The sequence below is a fragment of the Chlamydotis macqueenii genome, chromosome 1 (genome assembly GCF_036417535.1).
Source record: "Chlamydotis macqueenii isolate bChlMac1 chromosome 1, bChlMac1.mat, whole genome shotgun sequence".
Lineage (NCBI taxonomy): Eukaryota > Metazoa > Chordata > Aves > Otidiformes > Otididae > Chlamydotis > Chlamydotis macqueenii.
Genome location: NC_141556.1, coordinates 77256693 through 77281014, shown reverse-complemented (window position 1 = coordinate 77281014; position 24322 = coordinate 77256693). Strand labels below are relative to the sequence as shown.

General features: G+C 37.7%; 1 protein-coding gene across 3 annotated transcripts in view; it reads left to right on the top strand.

Annotated features, from left to right (window-relative positions):
• The window catches only part of SHISAL1 (shisa like 1), an 84489-nt gene that overhangs the window by 42521 nt on the left and 17646 nt on the right, over window positions 1-24322 (top strand). For 2 of the 3 annotated variants that reach the window (XM_086757634.1, XM_086757641.1), the window contains exons 3-4: window positions 4766-4979; window positions 12774-13097. In XM_086757634.1, the coding sequence (XP_086613760.1) occupies window positions 4766-4979; window positions 12774-13097 (538 nt within the window). Of the gene's footprint in view, window positions 1-4765; window positions 4980-12773; window positions 13098-16530; window positions 16584-24322 lie in introns of those variants that run through there. The other variant, XM_086757628.1, reaches the window with a different exon arrangement.

Below are 24322 nucleotides of genomic sequence, written 5' to 3'. Positions count from 1 at the left end.
AAAGGGGAGTGAGCAAGCAGCTGTGTGGTGCTTAGCCACCTACCAGGGTTAACCCACCACATACTGACTACCAAATTCAGACTGTAATTCAATCATCATGTTAGGCTCTTAAGCATATATTTTAGTCACAGACACGCAGTTTACTAAGGATTTGCTTAGGACTACATTTTATTACAGACATCTGTCCTCCTCTGACCTGATGTTATCTTTGTTCTGCCTTCGTTCTGTAGTCATCCTTCCTCCAGTTTTCATCCTCAAAGAACCTTGGGGTTTGTTTTCCTTTTAAAATGGGCAAAGGACCCATCTAGGGATGAGGGGACACTTTCACATGTGCTATTAAGTAAACCACTTTGCAGTGACAAGCAAGCTAAACTTCCTCGGGTCTTATAGCCCTCTAGTGCATTCTCACAATGCAGTGTCTCAGAGCACTGAATAATTTCAGAAGCGTGGAAGTATTAGATTGCTTATGAAACATGATCTTATAACATGCACCAGATGTATATACAAGTCAGGTATAACCTTGCAGGGCTGCTGTTCACTTGTGGGAGCTTAACATGGATGTAATTCACCTAAGCTAAGTTGTAGTAATAATATTTTAAAAATGACATTTTTGCCATCCTGTTATTTGTAAAGCTAGTTCTAGCAATAAATATCTTCCATTAAAATATTCCAAACTTGAAACCGCCATCTATACTGGAGGCTTCAAAAATTGTTAACATGTAAGTAGTTGTAATAATGTAACTTTTTAATGGAAAAATAAGTTAATCTATCTTTAGCCATAAAAAGCATTATACCTGCATTTTGGAAAAAATGATTATTCTGTTGATAATGCATGATAAACAAAATCTGTGTTGCACTCTGAGGCTTTGCAGGTATCAAAGAAGAATTTTTTTTTTCCTAGGAGCAGCTGACGTAATCAAAGTGCAGATATCCTAACTAAGAAGGAATAAGTCAAGGTGGCTAAAAAGTGAGAGCTGTCAAACCGATCAGTTCAGATCAGTTACATTTTCTATATTGCTGCAACTGAAGTAGTACATACATTAGCCCATCTAATTTTGGTAAGAAATCTGTAGGTTCAGTGAGAGCTATCCTTCAGCTGGATAGGGAGAACACTGGATAAAGTGGGGAGAAAAAACCCAAACACAAATGTTCAGAATATAAGCAACTCCTAAAGGAGAAGAATGGAAAGACATTTTTCTTACTAGAGAGTTTATTTCACAGCTTTTTGAATACAGAACATATGTATCTTCCTTTGAAGCATCTGAAACTGGCCAGTTATCAGAGAAGGACTAGATCGGTGCTCTTCTGCTGGATACTGTAAATAAAATATCATGGATAAACATCACGATTGGAAGTGCAGTGCTACACTATGAAGGCTACCCCTTTACTTGCATTTATTAGGTCAAATAATAAGACTCACTTTCTGTTTGTTGACAACAGGCATGGACTCACTTTTTTTCCTAGTAGTGATGCCTAGTGGGACTACACACATTGTAGTAATTGGATGTAATTGCATGTAATGGACCCTTTCAAGCTGATATCAAACATTTGCAAAACCCTTAGGGACCTTCATAGGTGCCTAACCGTGTGCATCTAATGCCATTTGACTTGCTTCAGATCATCCATGTTTGCACTGGACCTACAAGACACTTGCATCTCCTCTACTGGAAGCTGGAGACCAGACAGAACAGCCTAGGGAAATCTTAGCTGGCACTGGAGACCTGTATTTAAGTAACTGAATCAAGCTCCTGTTCTTGTTAGAAACCAAATATTCAGTTAAAAGTTCTGCTTGGTTTGTGAATTTCTCCCATGCCACATGTCTCTTCCCTTATTTTCTAGATTTAACTTTTCCAAAAACAAATGATACATAGTTAAAACTAAAATGATGATGGAACAGAGTGCAACATCAGCAAGCTTCCTGTGGATACACAAGCTGGAGAAGTGGCTGATCCACGATAGGGTTGTGCTGCTATCCAGAGAGACCTGGTCAGGCTGGAGAAATGGGCTGACAGGAACCTCATGAAGTTCAACAAGGGGATGTGCTAAGTCCTGCACCTTGCTGAGGAGGAATAACCTCAGGCACCAGTATATGCTAGGGGCTAGCTGGCTGGAAAGCTCTTTGTCTTTGTGGCTCCATTTGTAGTAGTGCTGCCAGCAGGTCCAGGGAGGTGATCCTTAGCTTCTGCTCAGCATTGATGAGGTCACACCTGGAGTACAGTGTCCATTTCCAGGCTTCCCAGTACAAGGCTACTGGAGAGAGTTCAGCAAATGGCCATGGAATGATGGATGTGACTGGAGCATCTCTCATATAAGAAAAGGCTGAGAGGGCTGAGACTGTTCAGTCCTAGGAAGCAAAAGCTCAGATGAATCTTATCAGGGGCAATATAAAGAAGACTGAGCCAAGCTTTTTTGGGTGGTGCCCAGTGACAGGACCAGAGGCAATGGGCACAACTGAAACATAGAAGGTTCCCTCTGAATGTCAAGAGGGTGGGTGAGCACTGCCACAGGTTGCCCAGAGAGGTTGTAGTCTCCATCCTTGGAGATACTCAAAAGCTGTCGGGACATGGTTCTGAGCAACAGGCTGTAGGGAGGCCCTGCTTGGACAAGATGACCTCTAGAGGTCCCTTCCAACCATAGCCACTGAGTTTTTTCGAAACTTAATCAATCCTGGAACACTTTCTTTATTGCTGTTAATTAAGGGGAGTGCAGGGAAGTAAGTACTTGTTCAAACAAATATATGTTCATGCAATTATATGCTTTGCATGTAATGTCTTTTTTGCAACAGAATTTGAACATGCGAATTTGTTGCAAGAGTTAGAGGGGTTTGAAAACTTAAGTCTAAAGAAAGACAATTTCTTTGCTGATTATAGCATCTTCAGATTTGGAACACTCGCTTTTCCCAGCTAGTGCAAGAGCAGATATGTAGTTAATTTTCTCAATATCTATATTCCTTTAGAAATAGCATTCTTCTAGCACTTTCAGTTCCTGACTGAATTAATCTACAAAAGGACTTTCTGTTTTGTTAAAGTAATGATGACAGGTGTGTCTGTGTGTGTGTGCCAGTGTGTGTGTGTATATATATTAAAAAAAATGCAAAATGTTCACTCAGAGGGCAATACAAGTTACCTTGTTTTCTCTTCTGTTTAGTACTCTGTTTTTTGTTCTAGGCTTCCTCTATGCATACAAATAAAGTAATCTCCATTGTCCAATCCTTAAAATGTGACTAGACCTACAGAAAGAGTGAGAGATTCTTGAAATTAATATAAAACTGAGAAACAAAAGTGTTAGGAATAGGCTTTTTTAAGCAACACAGAAAGAAATGAGGATCAGGTAGATAAGGCGCACGGATGCAATTACAGATCTACAGGGATTACGTGCAGAAAAATACAATACAGTTAAACTAAATCCAGGCAAGTCACTATCTCTTGTATGTATAAACTGATACAAAAATCATACACCAAGTTAAAAGGGTTAATTCTGTCAGTCTAAAGTTAATATCCTTTATTAATTGGGGTAACCTTAAGAAATTCAGCTACCCACAGCATCACTGTGCCTCTGTTCTCTAATCAGAGTAAAAACATTTCACTGCTAAGAGTATTCAGACTCTTGACTTCTACATTTCACTTTCCTTAGAGTGTAAGGTATTTGGGGGAGGTCTGTATGGTACATATAATCTTAAATGATGCTATAAGGCCTACAGTAATACAAACTATAAATCAGTTAAAATGTTGTCAGTATGTGGAACCAAATATTGTCTCTTACAAGACTTTTCAGATCAACCAGGAAGTCGCATGTGGTTGCTTATGAGCATTCTGGAAGGGATCTACATTCTGCCCCTCTGCACAGTGGATCAGCTCAGGGAAACTATGATTGCACAGCTTCCAGTTCAGAGCTGTTTGCAACCAGTAAGCTTAGAGCATGCCAGTAGGCTCAGAGAGCTTGCGTCTGCCCACAGATGTACCATGTAGATGTAACCAGAGTGTGCCTGTTTTCACACGACAAGTGACCTCAAGTCTGCATTCAAAGGATGTATATGGAGAGCATGTTTTTTTTGTTTCTTTTTTTTCCCCCCAGGAAAAGTGATGGTGAAATCAGTGTGACGTATTCCTGTAAAAAATGTTCTCAGAGATGTAATAAACATTTTACATGAGAATTTAATAAAGGAGAAATGTAAGAACTCCCAGGAATAGCTATATTTCTATTAGTTCTATCTATTTGCAAATTCAAAGTTGTTCAGACCTGTTATATGTTTTTCTAAGTACTACTTCTGGCAGAATAATTCTTATCAAAGAATGACCTTTACAGTACAGAAGATACTTTCTATCAAGAACAGTGACTGTAAATCAAGTGCCATCAAACTTTTACTGCAGTTTTTACACAGATTTTTTGTTTTTATGAAGTCATTCGAGGAGAATCAAACATCAACATTGTTGGATGTTTATGGATATCCATATATTTAGAACACCAGTATGAAAATGTTTCCCTAAATATTTTTGTGCTTCTTGGCATGGAGGGCATTTCTTCCCTTCCCTTAGAAGAAATAATAGTAATCAGAAACATAGTAACAATATAAGTCAAAATACGGCAAGAGACTAAATATTGTAATTGTTTAGTGCTAAATGTTATGATGTTGAAAGTTCTGAAATATTAATATTTTTCAGAAATCAACAGCAATTGTTTAAGCTTAACCAATGAAAAACTATGGTTCGTAACATACAGATAACAGAAGTGACTCACAAAGTCAATATTGTTCTTTGTTTTACAGTGTTGTCCGCACATTTTCGGGTCTGCGAGCCATATACGGACTACAAAGGTCGCTACCACTTTGGTTTTCACTGCCCCCGTCTTTCTGACAATAAATCTTACATCTTTTGCTGTCACCATAACAACACAGTATTTAAATACTGCTGCAATGAGACAGAATTTCAGACTGTTATGCAGATGAACTTAACAGGGAACGCAGATGGATATATGCATAAGTAAGTAAATGAGTTTTAAAGTACTCTTTACCAAATTGTTCCTAGTCTAATAACATAGCCTGAGGTGCACATAATGATGGAAGCTATTAGAATAATTGCACATGGAGAAAAACATTACTAGAAGTTTTTTGCTGTCATGGAGCTCCTAAAATAAAGGATATTTTAGCTTTGCTTTTTTTTTTGCTTTGGCAGGGGCTGTAAACATTGCTAGGAAAGCATATATGTAAAAGTTGCCTATAAATGTAATAAATATAAAGTTACATATAAAAGTTACAAGTGTCTCTCCCCTGACCGCAGTCTGATCCAAACTATGTTAAAATGTGTAAAAATAAACCCCAAAGCTGTCTGCAGGGGAGAGAGGGAGTGAGCTGACATTTTCCCTATCAACCCAAATGCACTATTTTGAATCTCTGATGTTTTGAATATAAATCTCTTGTAATCACTGATGTTGGGCAACAGAACATATTTGCTTATATACCAACATTGTGTGGTCTCCTTGCCTGTTACCTGGGATACTTCCATGTACTCCTGGGGCCTATCCTCTAAGATAAATGTCATAACTTTTTTTTTCTAAAGAACTGAGAAGTAGCAAGTGGATCTTTGTTACTGATTACCTGCTTACCATGACAAAATCTTCACTTGTGGTCTGTCTCCTATTTAGTATTTGACATTCTGGCCATGCTAATCTGCTGCAGTTTCTTTTGGTGCAGAGGACAACTTTCAGCTGATGTAAACCCCCAAGGTCAAATTCTGATCTATCTGCTTTCCCCGCTATTTTATTCTGGTATCCAGCCCTTCCAGGGCAAGGAAGGGGCAGATTAAAGACAACTGGAATTCCAATCTATTGATTTTTGTTTACAACAGGGATTTTAGTGTTTTCTTCTGCGTGCAAAAGTCAGTCATTAATTCCTATGGAAGCAGGTGCAGGGCTGCTAGGAGACTGTGGTGCTGGAATACTCATGTCGGCTCTTTTAACTCACTGTGTGCAGCTGCATCCAGCAGCAGCCAGCTCATAGAATCAGCAAACTGTCATCTTCCTTACAACCACTCCTCGTACAGCTCTGCCTAGAGAAGTTTGGATCTTGTGTGATGCAGAAGTTGCATACTCTTAAAACTTTACAGGTGTTAAAGTAACAGTCACCTACTATAAAGAAGTCTGTGCACTATGTAGTGTAGAAGAAAGACAGAAATAGACTCCACGTATATAAGATACCTTTAAATCAATGTTGATCTATACTGTCTTGTTACTGTATGTGCAGCTATGTCCTTAAGGTGAAATTTGCTTTCCTTGGCCTTGTAGTGCATCTGGGAACATCAAGAGAGCATGTCAGGCAGAACACTGGGGAGACACTTCAAGTCTAACAGGCCCGTTAAAGGCTATCTATTTTCTCCACCCTTTGTGCAGTTGGGACAATCTAGAAACTGGTAGCACCCTCACCTGGGGCTACACAACTCTGCCAGCATACAGGCTTCCAGGCAACCTGGAATACCACAGTATACCCCAGTGCCCCTATGTAATGTATACACTCTGTGGTAAAAATAGGAGGAGCTCCAGTTTTGTTTACTGGAATAACCATGCTACCACAGCAGCAACTGGATGCCTGCCTGAAGAGAGGTCCTCACAGGACTCTCAGTACAGAAGGACTGTGCATATAGTCGCAGACAGAGCCAGAAACTGCTTCACATTCTTAAGTGATAAAAAGAGAGTCTCAAGAGTGGACTACTGTGGCTGTTGCCCCACAGTTTCCCAGTTCTTTGTCTTGAACACAGCAAACCTGCTTTATTTCTTCCCTTACTATTCTGTAAACCCTGCACCAACACAGCTGAACAACCAAGTCTGCCTAACAGGCAGCTTCATGACAGTTTGGGATGTTACTGGCTAATTATAATTGTAGTTCAGCCAAGTAGAAAGCCAGTGCTTCAGGCTTTTTTCAATATCTCAGCAGGTACTCCGTGTAGCCATGGCCAGAGCTTTACTAAGGTAAGGCCCTTCTGTTCTTCCTTTCACCAACAACCTGAAATGGACAGGGCAATCAACCACTTGCCAAAGCAGACATGGACAGAGGAACAGGTACAATCTGATTGCAAAATATGCCCTGGGATGTAGAACATTTCTCTGCCTCCTGCATTCTCTATTTGCATGCCCACTCACGTCTGTACGCGTACATACACGTGCACACACATCCACAGAAATAAATGTAGAGCTGTTCATGTTACAGGGCTGTTTGTGTGAGCAGTTCCTCAGTGGGAAAAAGGTTATTTGGTATTCTATGAACTACAGTATTTATTTTAATTAAAATATTTAAAGTGTAATGTAAGTATTAGTTTTCATTTAGCAATCATTTCTTTTTTTTCAAAGTCACCTCATTCAGTTATGATTGAGAAAGAGCTATTTCTGTAGTCTTTGTTGGTAAGATTAATGGCTGAGAACCACCTGCAGATTATTTACCATATATGACTTCAGTCCAGAACTTCCTGTGGACATTAGCTATATGCTGATCTTTTGCAAAGGTATGTGAAATCATGCAAAATACCATAAAAAGCTTCTGGAGATGTAGCTTAGAGAAGTGTAAGAGTGAAACTGGTAGTGCCTGTTTGTAATTTCCTGAAACATCACTTCTGATAAGTCAGTCGGGGCCAGGAAAATGAGAGAGGCTAACTTTCTACATAAAACTCCACCAATGTAGTCAGATGGGGGAGAGAGATGATCTCGCCCTGAGCTCACTGAGGTTGGTAGAAAACTTCCTGATAATTTTATTATGCTGTGGAGGGGCAGAAGGAGTGAAGCCTAGATGCCTGCATTAAAAACATTGTAAAAAGCATCTTACTTAATACACTCTGACTTTATTTAACGTATAAGATAATTTAACTTTATTTGGATTCTAATACATCCAGGGTTCATTTTACAGTAACAAAATTTGCTCTTTGTTTAGATCTAATTTCACACACCACTGAAAAAATTCTGATTAAACCTATTGTACCGTGGGTGGGGAGAATGATTTAGGATATGGGAATAGAAATGAACTGAAAAAAAAAGGATTATAGTTTTCAGGGATGAGTGAGTCAATATTATTATTTGGTTTATTTCAATGTTATGATTTGGTCTGTTTCAGTATTATTTGGTTTATTTTTCCCCTTAGCCATTCTTGTGATTATCAAAACAAATTTCTTGTTTTATAGTACAGTTGAGGGAAAAAAAATTTATGATGTGACTTGTGAATTCTTTGTCATGGCACAGCTGAAAAAACACGTTTATCTTCTGCAGTCACACAATGTATCTATAGCCAGATTTATTTACATTTTTTCCATTACTACAACAAAAGATTTCTATGTTTTTGTAAGCGTAGAAAACTAGGCTATTATATCTTTCCAATCATGCAGATTAATATTTTTGAATGTGCACAATTCATTTAATAATAAATACAGACATACCAGTGATGTCTAACTGACAGCACAAGAAAAGTTCTGCTCTCTGAAGTATTTTTCCATAAAACTTTGTTGTTTAACTATTCTTAAAAATAGTATTCACTTGAATCTAGTATTCATACTCTCTCATATGTTCCATTATGCAAGTTTTGGTGGATTATCAGCAGTATTACTATGCTAGGTGTCCTTAATCTGATAGTGGAACAATGTGTGTGGCAGTCTGTAATGCATCCATGTTTTTCCTTATCTCTTCTACTGGTTTTTCGGGTTAAAATGGCTTTTGCACACCGTGCTACAAAATTACACTGAAAGCAATGTGAGGATAGAATAGTACTGTCTTTCTCCATGTACAGCATGTTCCCTGCAGAGCTGGCATTTGCTTAAATATCTCCTCGAAAGTCATCTTTACAAGAAAGGGGGGGGGGGGGGGGCGGGGAAGAAAGAAAAAAGATTCCACTACCAACTGTTGCAAAATGGGAGGACCTCTTGGGGACTGCAGTAACAGATTCTGCAGGAAAGCACAGGATTGGGCAAAGGCCTTGAGATAATACTAAAAACAAAATAAGAAGAAAAAAAAATCATATTTAAAGCGTACATGGCAAAAACTGCACAGATTTCCTCAGTGTTAGAAGTATCAAGGCATTTGTTAGAATATAAGCTTGCATTTCCTTGGGGCAATGCTTAAAAAGTGTTACCTCTACAAGTAACAGCCCATAACAGGAGAATACAGAAAGAAACTGTTTCTATGGCCATCTGCCCACATCTAAACTGTGCAGCTGTAGAATTCTGCTCACAACTGTTTTAATTTGTTGAGTTTTTTAAAGCATGAATTCCCAAATGAATTATTTTCTCTTCATGTGCTGCACATAAAAAATAATAGATTCTTCTAAAAGAAATATAACCTGGTCCTAACCTGCTTGTCATCTATCTCAAAAAGTTAATGAATTAGATGGAATAAGAAGGGTATAGAGTAAGAATAATAATAAAACAAGAGTGTAGGGATGTCAGAGAAATCTAAGCAGGATTCCGTAGATGGAATTGGAGGAGATGGATGGTAACGGTATTTATTGTTCTCAGAGAGTCCAATTCAAGGCGCCCTGAAGTCAGCGCAAATCCTTCCATTTACACAAGTGGGCTCTGTATCAAGGCTGTACCATATTTCTGTAAAAGACCGAGTATCTTCAAATCATGAGCTACTAAGCTTTTCTGATAGGTCCATGAATTACCCTGTTTCACAGAGAAGCGAAAAAGAAATTGTCTTGTAACTTTTACTCCAGGTTTAGCTTTTGTATTTGTGTGCCAACAGCAGCAGAGAACTGGGCAAGATAGCTTTAGAAGTCATTTTTAGTGTTACATTGCTAAACCCTTGTGTTGAACTTAAACAGAAATCTCCAAAAGGACTGATTGGGAGGGACAGGAGCACTAGCAGGGCAGGGCAAGCTTTCCAGCTGGGGAAGGGGAGAAGAGATACAACCACACCAAAACAACTTATTAGACTTGATTGCCTCTGTGAAGGAACAAACCCCTATAATTTGAACCTCAGTAAATTTGGAATCTGTTCACACTTTATTTTTAGTTGAAATTAAACTTCTGCAGAACAGTACAGGAATATCAGATTGCAAGATGAAACTTTTACAATTAAATCAATTCGGTTCAACTCAGAAATGAGAGCAAGTCCTAGGTGTTTTTTGATTCCCAGTTCTTTTCTGTGTCTCTGTAAGATTATTTATTTTCTAATTAAGACATCTTCTTAATTTGTAGGGAAGTTTTATCTTTTACTGTAATTAGTATCCATCAACAAAATTAATATTTTCTACCATCTTAATAGTTTGAGAAACAGAGAACATCAAAGTATGGCATTTCCCTCTATGTACAAAACATACTACTTATTAATTTTGCTTGTGATTTTTCACAAGGCCCTTTTGATAGTGCTGTTGTCCCACTGCCTATTAATTAAAATAAAGCTGTCTTTCATTTTTATACTTGTGAGAAACAGATGCTACTTGAAGGAGAAGATGGATAACTCACATATGGCGTGATTAATAAATTGTTGCTTTAAACTGGAACACTCAAAATAGCTCTAATTTTTGCTAACCAAAATTTTGATGGGTGAAACTAAATACCTAAAATACAAAATAACTATAAAAAAAAGTTCTTGCCTCTCACATTGTTGTCAAAACAAAAATAACACGTTTTGTAATATTTCCATTCTTACCATGGTTCAAATGCAGCTCACCTGTTTGTAAAATGGATCCTGTTGGCATCAGTAATGAAGAACAGCAGCATTTGTTACAGTGGATTTCTTCCTAACTTCTCCAGCCTTCACTGCCCTTTTATTCATGTTAGCAGAAAATAGAAGAGTTTACCTCAATAGGAATAAATACAGTGAAAGTCAAGAGGAGCACTGCTGAGAAGCCTGGATTAACCAGGTCCTGTTATGCTTTCACTGCCTGGACTGCAAAGATTTTAATGCATTACAAAGGTCTACCCACTGTTGTGTGATGTTAGGGATGCATGTGTAAGTCTTTAGTAGAGGCAAAGACTCTTGAGTTCAGAGTTTTCGGAAGCACTATATTTTTGTCTACTTCCAATCCTCCTGGAAACTTACTGAATTTTTTTTTAAATCCTAGGCTTGCATAATCCTAAAGTTACATAGGGAGGGACCCATTAACAGCTCTGACCTTCCTGTTGTTACAGTTATTTTCTCTGGAACTTCACAGATCTAACACGCTTAGATTAAAGGTAGTGGAAAAGTCACTCCCTGGAGAGGAGAATCAGTTTCCTTAAGTGCTGACAGGCAGCAACACAGAAACTAAAATTTTGATTCCTTACCTGATTTCTTGTTTCAAGTACTGATTTTTTTTTAAAGTGTAGAATGACAGAGTCATACATAAGTTTAAATGGAAATGAAAGTTCAAAGCAGAGACTTGAAATGTTTTAGATCCAAAAATGCTTGGGACATGTTTTTAAAATGTAAAAATATCTTTCTGCCTTGCTTCTATAAAATGTCTTCTCAGCCTTTTTTCTTCTCACAGCATGTCCATTTTGGTCAATGTTCTGATAAAATACAGTTCCCTCAAAGTTTCTCTGTCTGTGAAGGAGAGCATGGTTGAATGTCTGTTCAGTTTTATTCATGTAAGTTCAGGTTTGCATAGATGTGGGTGGCTCACCTATTACTTCAATATAATTTTTTGCCAAGACTATCTTCCTAATGACATTTTTTAGTAGTATTCCTTCAACTTCCTCTTGTTTTTACAGTCTCTGGTACACATACTTCCATACTAGCTCGTAAGTCTAGATTAGCCTTCTTTGCTGTATACTGAACAATCTCATTCTTAGGCATTTCTTTCTTTCTCTCATCCTCCCCACTCACACAGTTTCCAGTCCAAACTGCATTTACACCTGACAGTCATTTTTCTTTTAATAATATTGCATCTCCAGCAAAGCTTTAGCACTTCTTCCCCTTCCTGATCTCTAAATTCTTGACCCCTTATACCTTTTCCTCCTTTTTTTCTCCCCTTGTCTTTTAATATCTTTATTCACCTGTCATAGCTTTACAGGTCTGTGTACCATGTCAGCAGCTGATAATTTTCATGGCCTTACCTATATATACACATTAAAACTACAGCAACATATATATATATAAATGTAGTACATATTTTCCTTCCTGTGGAATGCATTGTATAATATGATCTTGTCCATGTTCTTCTTTCCTACATTTATTACCAGCTAACTAAAGGTTCTTTAGCAGTTGCTCGTGAAAGCCTGGACTTCTACTAGTATCTTCTGTATCCAGCAATAATTAATTATAAACTCAGAGCAAATCCAAGCACATTAAACACCATTTAAGACAAGAGACTTAAAATGCTTGTCAGCAGTGAATGTTTTCAGTAGTATAGACATGCTTCTGCCTCAGTTCCTACAGCATATTTTCATAAGGTTAACCCTCACTCTCGTAAATGCCCTGTCACTTTCTGTAGGGTGACACTCTGGGAGCGAAGATTTGCAGAATACATACGACCCGTCGACCATGTAGATATCAGTGGTCTCACTTAAAGCACTGAAGCTAATTGTACACCAAATTTCTGTGCTGATATAAGTACACAGATGAGAACAAGAAATAAAAATGTTTGTAAGACAGGGGGTCTTGGGTTTCAGAAACCTCCCATGTCATGCATATGGCAGTATTTAGATTGAAATAATAAATAATTTTTAAGGACACATGCTTTAGAACAAAATTTTTGCTTCATCCATCTATAGATTATATTTATAAAATTAATGAAACAAACAACCTTAACAAATGTAACATGATGACCATTACTGATATATGAGGTAACTTTTTTTGTTTTCCCTTTTTTTCTTCCACAGCAACTACAGTGCATTGTTAGGAGTGTGGATCTATGGCTTTTTTGTGGTGATCTTGCTGGTACTGGACCTTTTATATTACTCTTCAATGAACTATGATATTTGCAAATTTTACCTGGCACGGTGGGGAATCCAGGGAAAGTGGATGACACAGGGACAGAGCCGATGGATTAACCCTGCTCAGGATCCAAGCCAAGTACAGACACAGCCTCAGCCAGAGACACAGCCTCAAACTCAGCCACAGCCTCAAACATCACAGACAGTACATACTTTAAAAGGAGATGCTTTAAGCCCACCCCTGATGTCTTTTCAGAGTACATCTGCCTGGTAAGTAAATTAAGCCATATTGTGATATATTTTTTTTACTGTTGTTTTCTAGTGTGAACAATCACCTTTTTTGGAAGTGCCTGTAAATTCAGGCTGAACGGTACCGTTTCTAGCACAAAATGCTTTATATCATGAACTGTCTAACAGAATTACTGCTTAGGAGTAATTTCTTACTCTGGAATTTATTAAGTCATCTTTTAATACTGTTCTCAGAGAAATATATGCTGCCATTTTTCAGTGTTAAATAGTTTTGCTACTCTGGGTATAAATAAACTACAAATCTTTGTTCTATATCGACCCTTATAAAATTAATTTTAATTTGATGTCAGAGACTAATTGCTATGTGTATGTATGTATCTGTTGCTCTGGTTTTAAAAGATTGTATAAATAGCAACACTGAAATAGCTTCAGTGCAATATGTCACAAATCCACACTATTTGTGGCATGAGACACAGAAACAACATAAAAACCAGGTTAGTTTTTTTATATGCATAGCCAAAAAAGCGTAGCTTGATCTCATTTGACAGAGTGACACAAGTAGGCTACTGTAAAGCTAAATGCTACAAAACCAAAACAAAATCCCCCCCAAAAAACACAGACCAAATAGGAGACAGATACTTCAGGAGCAGGCAGAACATGCAGTATAAATAGAAGGAACCAAATACTGATAGCCGTGGGACAAAATGACATTGAATTATTTTGGAGTGTTTTTACCAAAGAGAAGCAAAGGAAGAGAGCTGAGTAAAACGATGCTTTGAATGAGATGTCAAGAAAAGACGAGGACTTTTTTTCTTGGCAAGAGAACATAAAGATTTGGAAGGGAGCAGAGAGGGTACAGAGTCACCAGCGCATTTTAGAAGTATTCCAGAAGGCTGAGTGCTGAGTTTTGACAAAATAAAGTGATCTAAGAATTAATAGAGTGAAAAAGATGACAGCAGTTCCTGAAGCCATGGAGCATGTAAAGCCACAACGTGGATCTTGGTCTGAAACCTTTAGGTAGCACTGTGTTGCAGATGGAATGATGATAGTCCTTATAATTAAAGGGAAAGTTATTAAATAAAAGTGTAAATCTAGTGCAAATAGGGTTGAAGATTTTTTGTAATAGAAAAGGTAGTGATAGTTTGACCCAAGGACAAGAAGGAGATAATTACCAAGGAGGTAATTTAGCAGAGTCGCCAGTACTGGATGTATCCAGTGCAGGTCAGACTTAAGTACCAATCTAGCAGTCCTTGTCCAGGCAGAAGAGTCTAACAGTGCTGCTACTTAAGATAGAGACTTGCTTGTGCTTAGTAGTAAGCACTCTTCTTTTCACTTCTTCTTCCACTTCTCTCCTTTTTTCTTCTTCTAATTCATTCAGCTCTTTTTGCACGTTGATTTCCCAGTCTTCAGTCAGAATTGCTATACAGGTTAAGACCAACATTTGTAGTACAGTAGTTGTAGTCTAGCTTAATAAGTGTCTATGTGCGCGTGTGTGTATATATAAAATGTAATGACTGCACAAATATACATATTAAAAATACTAGCCTGGTTATACTACGTGGTAATTCTGCCGTACCATTACAAATGAAAGGAAACTATTCACTAATTCTTGAAGGATTCTTGGTCACTTCCCGTTACTGACTTTTGCTGTTCTGTTTCTTTACTTTTTTTTAAGCATTAAGCGGAGAATGTATGTTAGGATCAGGTGAGCATAATCCCATATGCTCCTTTTCCTGTGTTTGCAGGAGATGAGCATTGATAAGTCACTCCAGCAACCCTCACCCCTTCCCTAGTGAACCGTCTGTCTGTGCTCCCCTCAGTTCCCATAAAATTGTTTCTTTTTTTTCCTAATCCTTTCTTTGCTCAGTGGAAGAAATAAGTAGACATTTCCTTAGCAAAACCATATTTATCCCTCGTATTTCAACATGTAAAACACTACAAGAGATGCCATATTTTCAAACGTATAACCTGCAACTTTTGAAACTCACAACCCCTTAACTAAGTGTGTAGATGACTCAGTCCAAGGTAGATACATAAAAAAATACCAAGAAAAAGGCAGTAGGCACTGGTGGTAACAGGCAAGGTGTTTAGCCTGTGAAAGAGGTTTTTGAGTAAACAGCTCCCTCAGAAAATTAGACTTGTGTACTAGAGCAATTGCTAAGACAGTGGAGAGAAGAGGTGGTCGCTTGGCTGCTGATTTCTCCATTAGATAATCTGCAGGTTACATACATGAAAATATGGTAATTTTGTTATACAGAAATTAAGCTTAGTTTCAGAGTCCAGTTCTGCTGCAGTCTATATTTGATGAATGACCTCAGTGCTGTCTTCTCAAAATATAATCTTGCTATCAGTGAAGAAGTGCAATGGAGTTACTAGATTTATGACTTCCATCACTGGTTTTGAAAGTGCCTGATCTATTAATATCTTTTTGTATTTTATACCTGAACGTCCGTTATTCTAGATGATGATGCCAACCTCTTAGGTGCTTTGGTAACAACAGATTTCTGCTCTATAAAATCAACTTTTCAGTTTGTGTTGGCATTTTTAATGTATCCTAAACTTATCCCAGGTTTTCCCTCCATAGATAAAATAAGCATTTTTCTTTAGCACCTCACAAATGCACTTTTATATATACGTATATATATGCTGGTGGTATCATACCATAAGAATAGTTCCTGTTTACAGATGAGCTTTTTGAAAATACAGAATAATTTTTTTTTTAATCCTGTGAGATACACATATAGCTTAGGGCATAAAAACTTAAATACTGTTAAAAACATTTTTCAAAACAGTTTGCAAGTTCTTATGATGAGAGATGTTGTTGAAGTTGTTAGCCTCCTGGACTATATTTATCCTAATACAGTTAAAAAACATGCCCATTGTAGAAGACACTGCATCATGATAATATCAAAGTGATTCTTGCAAATCAAGAATCTCAGCAACACCAAAGACTTTGGGTGTCCTTATTGCAGAGAACTGACAGTGTAAGAAGCTGTCCCAAGAAAGATGGCAGGATTAACCTATAGTTTGTAAAGTGGTTTTGGATCTTTCTGGGTTAAAAAAAAATGTAAGTGCTTTTTATTTTATAATTTCTTTTTTTGGTTCTAATTTAAATGCTACGAATTGTCAATGAAACCAATGACTGAAATAGATATGTAAGAGAGAAAAAATCAAGCAATTCGTAGTATATAGTGGGTAGAACCATCCCCAAGATATTTAAACATTTTATCATAGCAGATCACTTTATTATTTACTTGAGACAAAGAAGACCATGTATAGACATAATATTATTGTAACTGAAGAAGTCTGGAATCCATTATACATGCTGCTGGCTGCTCTGCAGAGGGCTTGCAGATATTAATCTAAGAAACATCGAGCCCAATTTAGAATAACGTTGCTTCATCGTGTAGTGTATTGATTTTTGTGGCCCAACTAATGTTGATTTCTTCTTTAGTATGGAAACCATCTGAGGGCTGTCCAAAGGCCTGTGTGGTCTGAAGGTCCTGGTGGATGTACTTTCCGCAACCCAAACACCGTCACAGACTGCAAGTGAATGAGCTTAAACGGTTGTGGCTTGCCGCACAGTGGTTCCTCCAGGGCATGGCTGAGGTGCATGAGCTGGGCCCTTCCACGCTCACTGGTCCATGTGAGAATCTGGAGTCTGGTTAGCCTGAGCAAGCTTTTAAGAGCTGGAGATCAAACAGCAACAAGCAGCAGGCAAATCATTACTACTGCTCAATAAAGTGCAAGCCAGGGAGACAAGAAAATGAAATACTGTAAGTTGAGGAATCAAAATCTTGACTACTGAAACAAACTTGTTCTCGCAACCATGGGAATATTGTTAATTAATAATGACTAAAAAAGGTCAGACTAGTAAGGAAGATCACATAATAGGAAGTGTGGCAGAGTTTCTCCGTGTCTGTGCTGTGTTCGATGTGAGAGGGGAACAGATGAACGTGATCTCTCTGCTTTGCTCTGGTGATGTTACACTCCTCCCCACCTCCATCAAGGATGCAAATCACAGGGAATACTGTCTTGAAGTCTAACAACTTTTGCCTCTCTGTTCCCTGCCTTTCTGCACAACAGCACACAGAGGCAGTGTCTGCTCTGTGTGTGATCATATATGTTATGCTACATGACTCGCTGTTTCGGAAACCTGCTGGTTGTCCAGAATCAGGAAAAGTATCAGCCCAGCAGGGTAAGCCTGTACTTATTTCCTTTATGCAGTTGGAATAGGTTACACAAATGCAAGTCTATTTTACTTCCCCTTATCGGATGTTGCAATCTGCTTTTGCTATGAATTCCTCTGAGTCACATTGTCTTCCAGACAACAAATAGAGAAGTTTTTAGCCTGCTGCTGTTCACCTGCTAGTTGACACCTCTTCAAATGCCTACCAGAGCATGTATAAGCAAAGAGAGAAAAAAGCCTGAAAAATACTGGCAGAGTTTAGAAGCCAGCAGGTAACTGAGCACATCCACAGCAACTGTGCAAAAAACACAGCAAATAAATACTTTGCTGATGGCTAAAAAGGGTACATGAAAGAATTCCTTTTGATACCAAATTTTGAAACAGGATACAGACTATCACTGGAGTGAAATATCCGAATTCAGTAGGTCCCCTGCTTCCATAATTTCCAAGAGCTGTGTATGCAGTCTTGCCTGTGTCGCCTAGCTTGAGACATTGGCACTGAAGTGGGTCAGCTGTGCAGTGCGAACACGGCCATAGTCCACCAAAACCAGCAGGCGCTGGGGCAGCCAGGAGGGTTTTGTGCAGATGTGGCTCTTGATACAAGATAATTGCAGTAACAAAGTGAACAAAATCTACCTCCTTCCATTTTAAGTAAAGTGTTTTGGAAATAAGAAAGATGTCAAATTTACGTTTTCAAAATCACTACATTAAACAGGAGTACGATTATATTATTTTAAGGATGCAAAATTCTGCATCATAGGGCAAAGTGTAGTTTTTGTTTACAGCCCATACCTAGATTCTTATATTATACTCAGACTAATATGGCAAACCAGAGAACCAATGTGGTTTTTTTTTAAAAGATTGAAATAAATAAATTTTGAATACTCATTAGTGGGTTTATGAAAGAACTATTTGGGAATGATCATAATCTGGAGAATCTGTCCGGTAACGATGTTAGGTGTGTCAGGCAACATCTACCATTATATGTGTGTCTCCATTCCCTTCAAAATATATTGGGTTAGAATAACAGATGTTGTTGAATGTATTTTCTTCTAAATATTCTTGTCTGTTTGCTAGGAACTGCATAACTGTAAAAATAGTAGTTGCTTAAAAACAAAAGCACAGCTAAGGAAACCACTTTGTGGTTCTGCATTGTATATCCCTTGTATTGCCTGTCAAGGCAGGAGACCAGCATTTGTTTTTGTATTTGATGTCAGGGCAGGAGACCAGCAGCACAAACAGTGGGCTTGGAAACAGACACCTCAAAATCTGTGGTGCTCCAAGTCTTGTTTACTTGGTTCAGTAGTATAATAATGCAAATAAATGGGAAGATTTAGTTTTTATTTTTATCATTTGCATTTAAATAATTCAAGATATGTAAGTTACTCAGTGCTTGCTTTCTTCCTTATATTTAGAAATTCACTATTAGCATATGAAGATAAGCCAATATGCAAGGTTTCTGTCCACCTCAATCTGAATGTCGGCCATCTTTATGTATATTGACAGACATCTTTTGTTGATACATATGTAAGACATACTGTTTATTTCATGCCTTATTCTCCTTTTCCTTTTGCTCTGTAAATTATAGGCCCTATATTGCAACATTTATTTCTTTACATTCTTGTTAACTGCAGATTCATTAGATATGAGCTGATTGATGGTTCCCTATTTTAGCTGTTTCTCAGCCTTTCCATCAAATTTGGACTGTCACATTCATCAGCTGCAGGAAGATCTTTCTTTTAAATGGACTGTACAGTTGAAGTGATTTAACTTACATGTGGTAATGAAGTGTCAGAAAATAGCAATTAGAACAAAAGTGAGAAGTTAAAAGGTTATCTGAAGACTATTGCTAAATTAATTCTGCACACTGAGAAATGAAAGCTAGTAAAAATACTGGAAACCAGTTCTGAACATCTTCCATATTTAAATTTTCTCATAAATTTTGAGTAAAATTTTTTACAGGAAGATCATTACCTTATCTACATTATAACAAATCCAGAATAATACTACTGAAGTAACAGGTAGCAGTGTAAAATTCCTGTGAAATCAGAAGACTCCAATTGCACTGCATAATGTCACGAAACTGTGGCACCACACACAAGAATGAGTGTGACATCCCAAGTTTTATCAACCAATTCCATCTTCTCTGTCACAATAAACCCACTTAATTTTAAAAGACTCTGTAGTTATTTTAATGGTTACAAAGCTCCTAGCCCTTACATCCTCTTAGGTGCCAGATGCTCAATAGTAATTGTGATAGCATATGCACATTTTACATATGCACTGAAAAGTAAAATAGCAAGATTATTCTAAAGCTCCTCCCTTAGACTCTGAAGTATCACAGAGAAACTTTAAAACAGCCCCAGCCACTTTGCAAAGTACAGCTGAGCACAACAGCAGAGCTTCATACCCACATACATTCATGCAGTCTGGCCGTTTCTCTCAATAGCACATCAAAGGTGTCCAGGCTGGCTGATTTCACTTTCAGGTTTGCATTTAAAAGCTAAGTAAGGCACTCACAATCACTCCAGATTTAGATCTGTAAATACAAATGCAACTGAAAATCAGCCTAGTTGTCTCTGACATGCTTTTAAGAGTAGCAGATAGAGTAGCAAAGGGAAGGACATGAAGCGGTGAGTAGCTCCCAGACTTTGTATTGAATTACGAAGTCTCAGCTGTATTAAGCTTTAAGTGGCAGGGATCAAAACTTTTATTACATAGATAAAATTCAACTAATTGCTTTTCGTTTTCTAGAGACTAAATAAGGCAAATGGACAAGCAAATGACAGGGAGAATAACCAGCATCAGCCAAAGGTATTGCAAGTGGTAGAAGAAATAAAAGGGGAGGTGTTAAGGAGCTGCAGTTAATGATCTAAAGAGGCAAGCCTTCCTGTGTTTATGCAAAATTGCAACAGGATTTCTAAGTAGGAGATTTAGTGTAACTCAGAGTTTTGAACTGAAAGAAAGCATTTTTCAAAACAAGGAAAAAAAAAAAAGAGTGATGGACAGAATACTGTCTATCGTAAGTAGGCTACGCCCCAGAGAGCTACTAAAAACACCTGCAAAACAGCTATTTATGTACACTCAGTGCTTTTAACAGAAGTGAGAATGAAGAAGAAAAAAAAAAAACCAAACAAAACCAGTGTGTCTGAAGTAAAATCCCATTGTTTTCAGTGTCTTGGAAAATCAACTCCTAACATATTTTGGATGTCAAGAAACAGATCACTTCCTAACTCAAGGAGGAACAAGCAGGTAGTAGAGCTGAAGATCTTGCACGGACCAATTTATTATTCTCAGAGCTATTATTAAACAAAAAGCCATATGTAATAAATAATCCTTTTATGGCATTGCATAAGATCTTTTAGAGAATGCTAAAATTTCTACATGAAATAAAGGCATACGATGGAATACCAGGCAGTAATGAAATCACAACAGGCTTATGTGATAATGCTGAATGCCTGACCATAAATGGTAACAATGTCAGATAATTATTTGCAGTGAGAGCTGAGGTCAGGGATCTAGCACAGCATTACTTTTATTGTCACTGTTCCCTGATTAGATCACACAAAGACAACCACAGCAAGCAATTAGGCATTTCATCGGAAAAGTGATAAAACGTGTTTGTGTGACCTTGGTTTTACAATGATGTTTCACTGCACAGTTCAAGAAAAGGCCAGCAATTCAACACAGTCAGTTTGTTCGTCATTAGGAAGATATCAGATATATGGCCGTTTCAGTCTTAAAAGCAAAACAGATCAAAAAGCATTGAAATCTGAGAAACAGTAGAGTCATTTTACTGTTCATTAAATCATGACAGAATGTTGATGTCAATTAGCAAACAATTTTTAAGAACTTAGAAGGTTTGAGAGAAGTTACATCATCGACAGTGTCATAAACATATAAACAGATATCTACAACCATAATTGTGAAGAAAGTCTATTCACTGCAGAAAAAAAAAAAACCATGCCTCTGAAAAGACTTTGAAATCCACTATAAAAAAGTTTCTTGGAAATTGGAAATACTAAAGAGATTAAACCAGTTTAAGACATTAAATGGCAGGAACAGGGCAAACATCACTGGAACACAATTAGAAATGCTGCTAATGTTAGTCCCATGTCAGGCAGTAACGTGATCCCAAAACAGAAGTGAGACACATTACTTTAGAAATGAAGTGAGTTTAATCAGCATAACAGTACGTAGCTTCCACAGAGCAGCATCAAAGGAATAAATGGTGGAAACTAGGCACCATCATAAAATATAGGAGGATAAAAACAACCGTGAAAAGTGGTCACGTGAGAAATAAACTACTTCACTTTTCTTCCTGTTTCTGTTAATCTGTTTTCTAGTGTTGGTATGTATTGGTAACCTTTACTTAGGCTTCAAAGAATCTCAAAGGTGGAACATTGTGGAGACATAACCATTTACAGTAAGTGTTAAAAGCAGCAATGCAAAGGTGTTTGCATAGTGGTTCGTGTGATCACCTGGCAGAACGATGAGTGTTGGGCTCTAATCGTAAGGGAACAAGGTCCGGCTACAATTTTTCTTTCTGAAGAACTGGTGGTCTAGTAGATAGTTGAGTAGTTTATGCACGAAGGAGCCTTCGTAGTTACAGGAATTGTGTGTATTAACTACCTAATCATATCTCTGAGCTGAATTCTGTATTAGAGCAATTCCTTGCGGTCATTAAAGTGATGCTGCTCTGAGAGCTGACACCTGTTACGCAGGCTGCCTTCTTTCTGTTGAAAATCATTACGATCATGTAGCAGCATGTGGAAAAGTAATTGCAGTGAGCTTCATCAGAAATTACAGTAAATTAATTAAACAGTCATTAACTATATTCTGCATTGATTAGTGATACAGATTTTAATCAGACACGCAGACAAGGGAGGCAAGTTATTTTCTATTGCATTCCCAGCTTCTCAGCTCTGAAAAGTGATGAGTCATAGGCAGCTGCTGAACCCAGCACCTTTTATCATTCTTATTCTAACAGCTCATCTCCAGCACGATTTTGCCTAAAAAGTTCTAAAGAAAATGCAATTGGAAAGCAACCAGAGTTCACCCTTTCTGATCACCAAAAACCTCCCAAACTTCTCTTATGCTGCTGAAGTTAACAACTGAAATCAACTAGAAAAATGCCTACTTAATTTGCATTTAAGACATTTTAAGGAAAATTACATGAGAGACTGGGAGTTGATTTTTTATTTTTTTACAATTCACTGAAGCCTCTCAAAGGTCACAACAAAAAAAAATGGCATCCCAATTAAAAAGAGCCCCACTGTTTGCATGAACAACTAAAAGAAGATGAAAGTGTGGATGCATTTTTGTGGATGTGTTAAAAATACAACCTAATTATGAAGCTATTGAAAAAATAAACAAACTTGTTTTGGCATTTGCCACCTCTTGCTCAGGTTAACTCTTCCTGTCGTTGCCCTGGGAATACATAAAGCAAAAGTAAAAATACCTGAAACAGTCCAACTCTACTACCTGCTTGTTCCTCCCTGAGTTAGGAAGTGATTTGTTTCTTGACATCCAAAATATGTTAGGAGTTGATTTTCCAAGACACTGAAAACAATGGGATTTTACTTCAGACACACTGGTTTTGTTTTTTTTTTTTTTTCTTCTTCATTCTCACTTCTGTTAAAAGAAAGTCCACAAGATGATGCTGGCTGTAAGGGGCAGATTTTGGAGGAGTTAGAGTAAGTGAGATAACAGAAAAAAGAGCTTGTTAGGCATTTAGGATAGTGACAAGAGTAATCCACATATTCCCATTTTAAGTCCTAATGTTCCAGTGTTTGTTACACTAATGAAGTTCACCTGTGAGGGCAATCTCTGCCTCATTTTCTTTTCTCCTTTATTCTATTTAGGTTAGTGCAAACATGGTCTAGAATGTTTAAAAGTCAAAACTAGTAAAACTTAGCTAGGGGATTGGCTGGCGTTTCCCTGTCTGTCTTAAAGGCAGTTCTCATGACCATTGGCCATAGCTGGAGTTAGCACCGCTCCTATATACTGTAGAAGTAAATGAGTACTTAATGGGCTGTGGCGTGTTTATCCACACAGTGCTTATGTGAGCTAGTCAAGTTTTGTTTCTTCCATTTGACAAATGAGACAGAAAAGCTTATCTGATTGCTGAGGGCTACACTGAAAGTATTTGACAATACTTCTGTTATTGTAATTTCTGTAAAATTTTGTAAATTTTGTAATACTGTAAAAGCAAGAAATTGCTCCCCACCCCCAGTCTCATATTGCAGTTTCCAGAGGATTTTACCTCCTTCCTATCTAAGAGGCGGTAATCCGGGGAATGTGGAAGCATATAAGAGTCTGTAGGTTAGTTCTCCGACAGTCCGAGGTTCAAACTACACACCAGCTCTACACACAAACATGTATGAACACTGATCCTTGTAGTTGGGTTTTGCACCTTACCTGATGTACTATGAGGAGACCACATGGAAGCACATGAGTAGATTCACTTGCACAGTGCAGCACATAATCTAGTGCTTTGGCAAAGTTCTAGTAGACTGTCTAAGAGAAAAAGAAGGGATCATTAAAGGACTCACAAACTTTTGGTGCTGCATCCAGTTTCTACATATGTCTCTCCTGTAGTTCTATAAAAATTTGCAAATGTATTACGAAGATAAAATATACAGCAGGCTGTAATCTAGCACTTAAAGACTAATTATACTGCACTTTGTTTTGGTATCTGAAACTTAGCACACATACCTGGGCAACAAAGTTCCTGCCTCACAGCACTAAGATAGCACATTTTACATCATGTAGTAGAAACATGGACATAAGGTGTGTGTAACAGCACAACTCACTCTTTACTGTTCTGTTGTAGGCATCGCTGATACAGAGTACCATTTGAAATATCCGGTAACACAATAGGTAACTACCCACTATCATTTTCCTATACAATATGATGGCTAAGCTAGCTAACAAAATTCTTGAGTATATAAAGAGGAAATGAAAGTTAGAAGTAGGGACCTGTTATCTCACTAGCAGTGGTGAGACTGCTAGAGAGAAATGTCTCCTTCACTAGGGTCTGTAGCAGAAAAAAAAT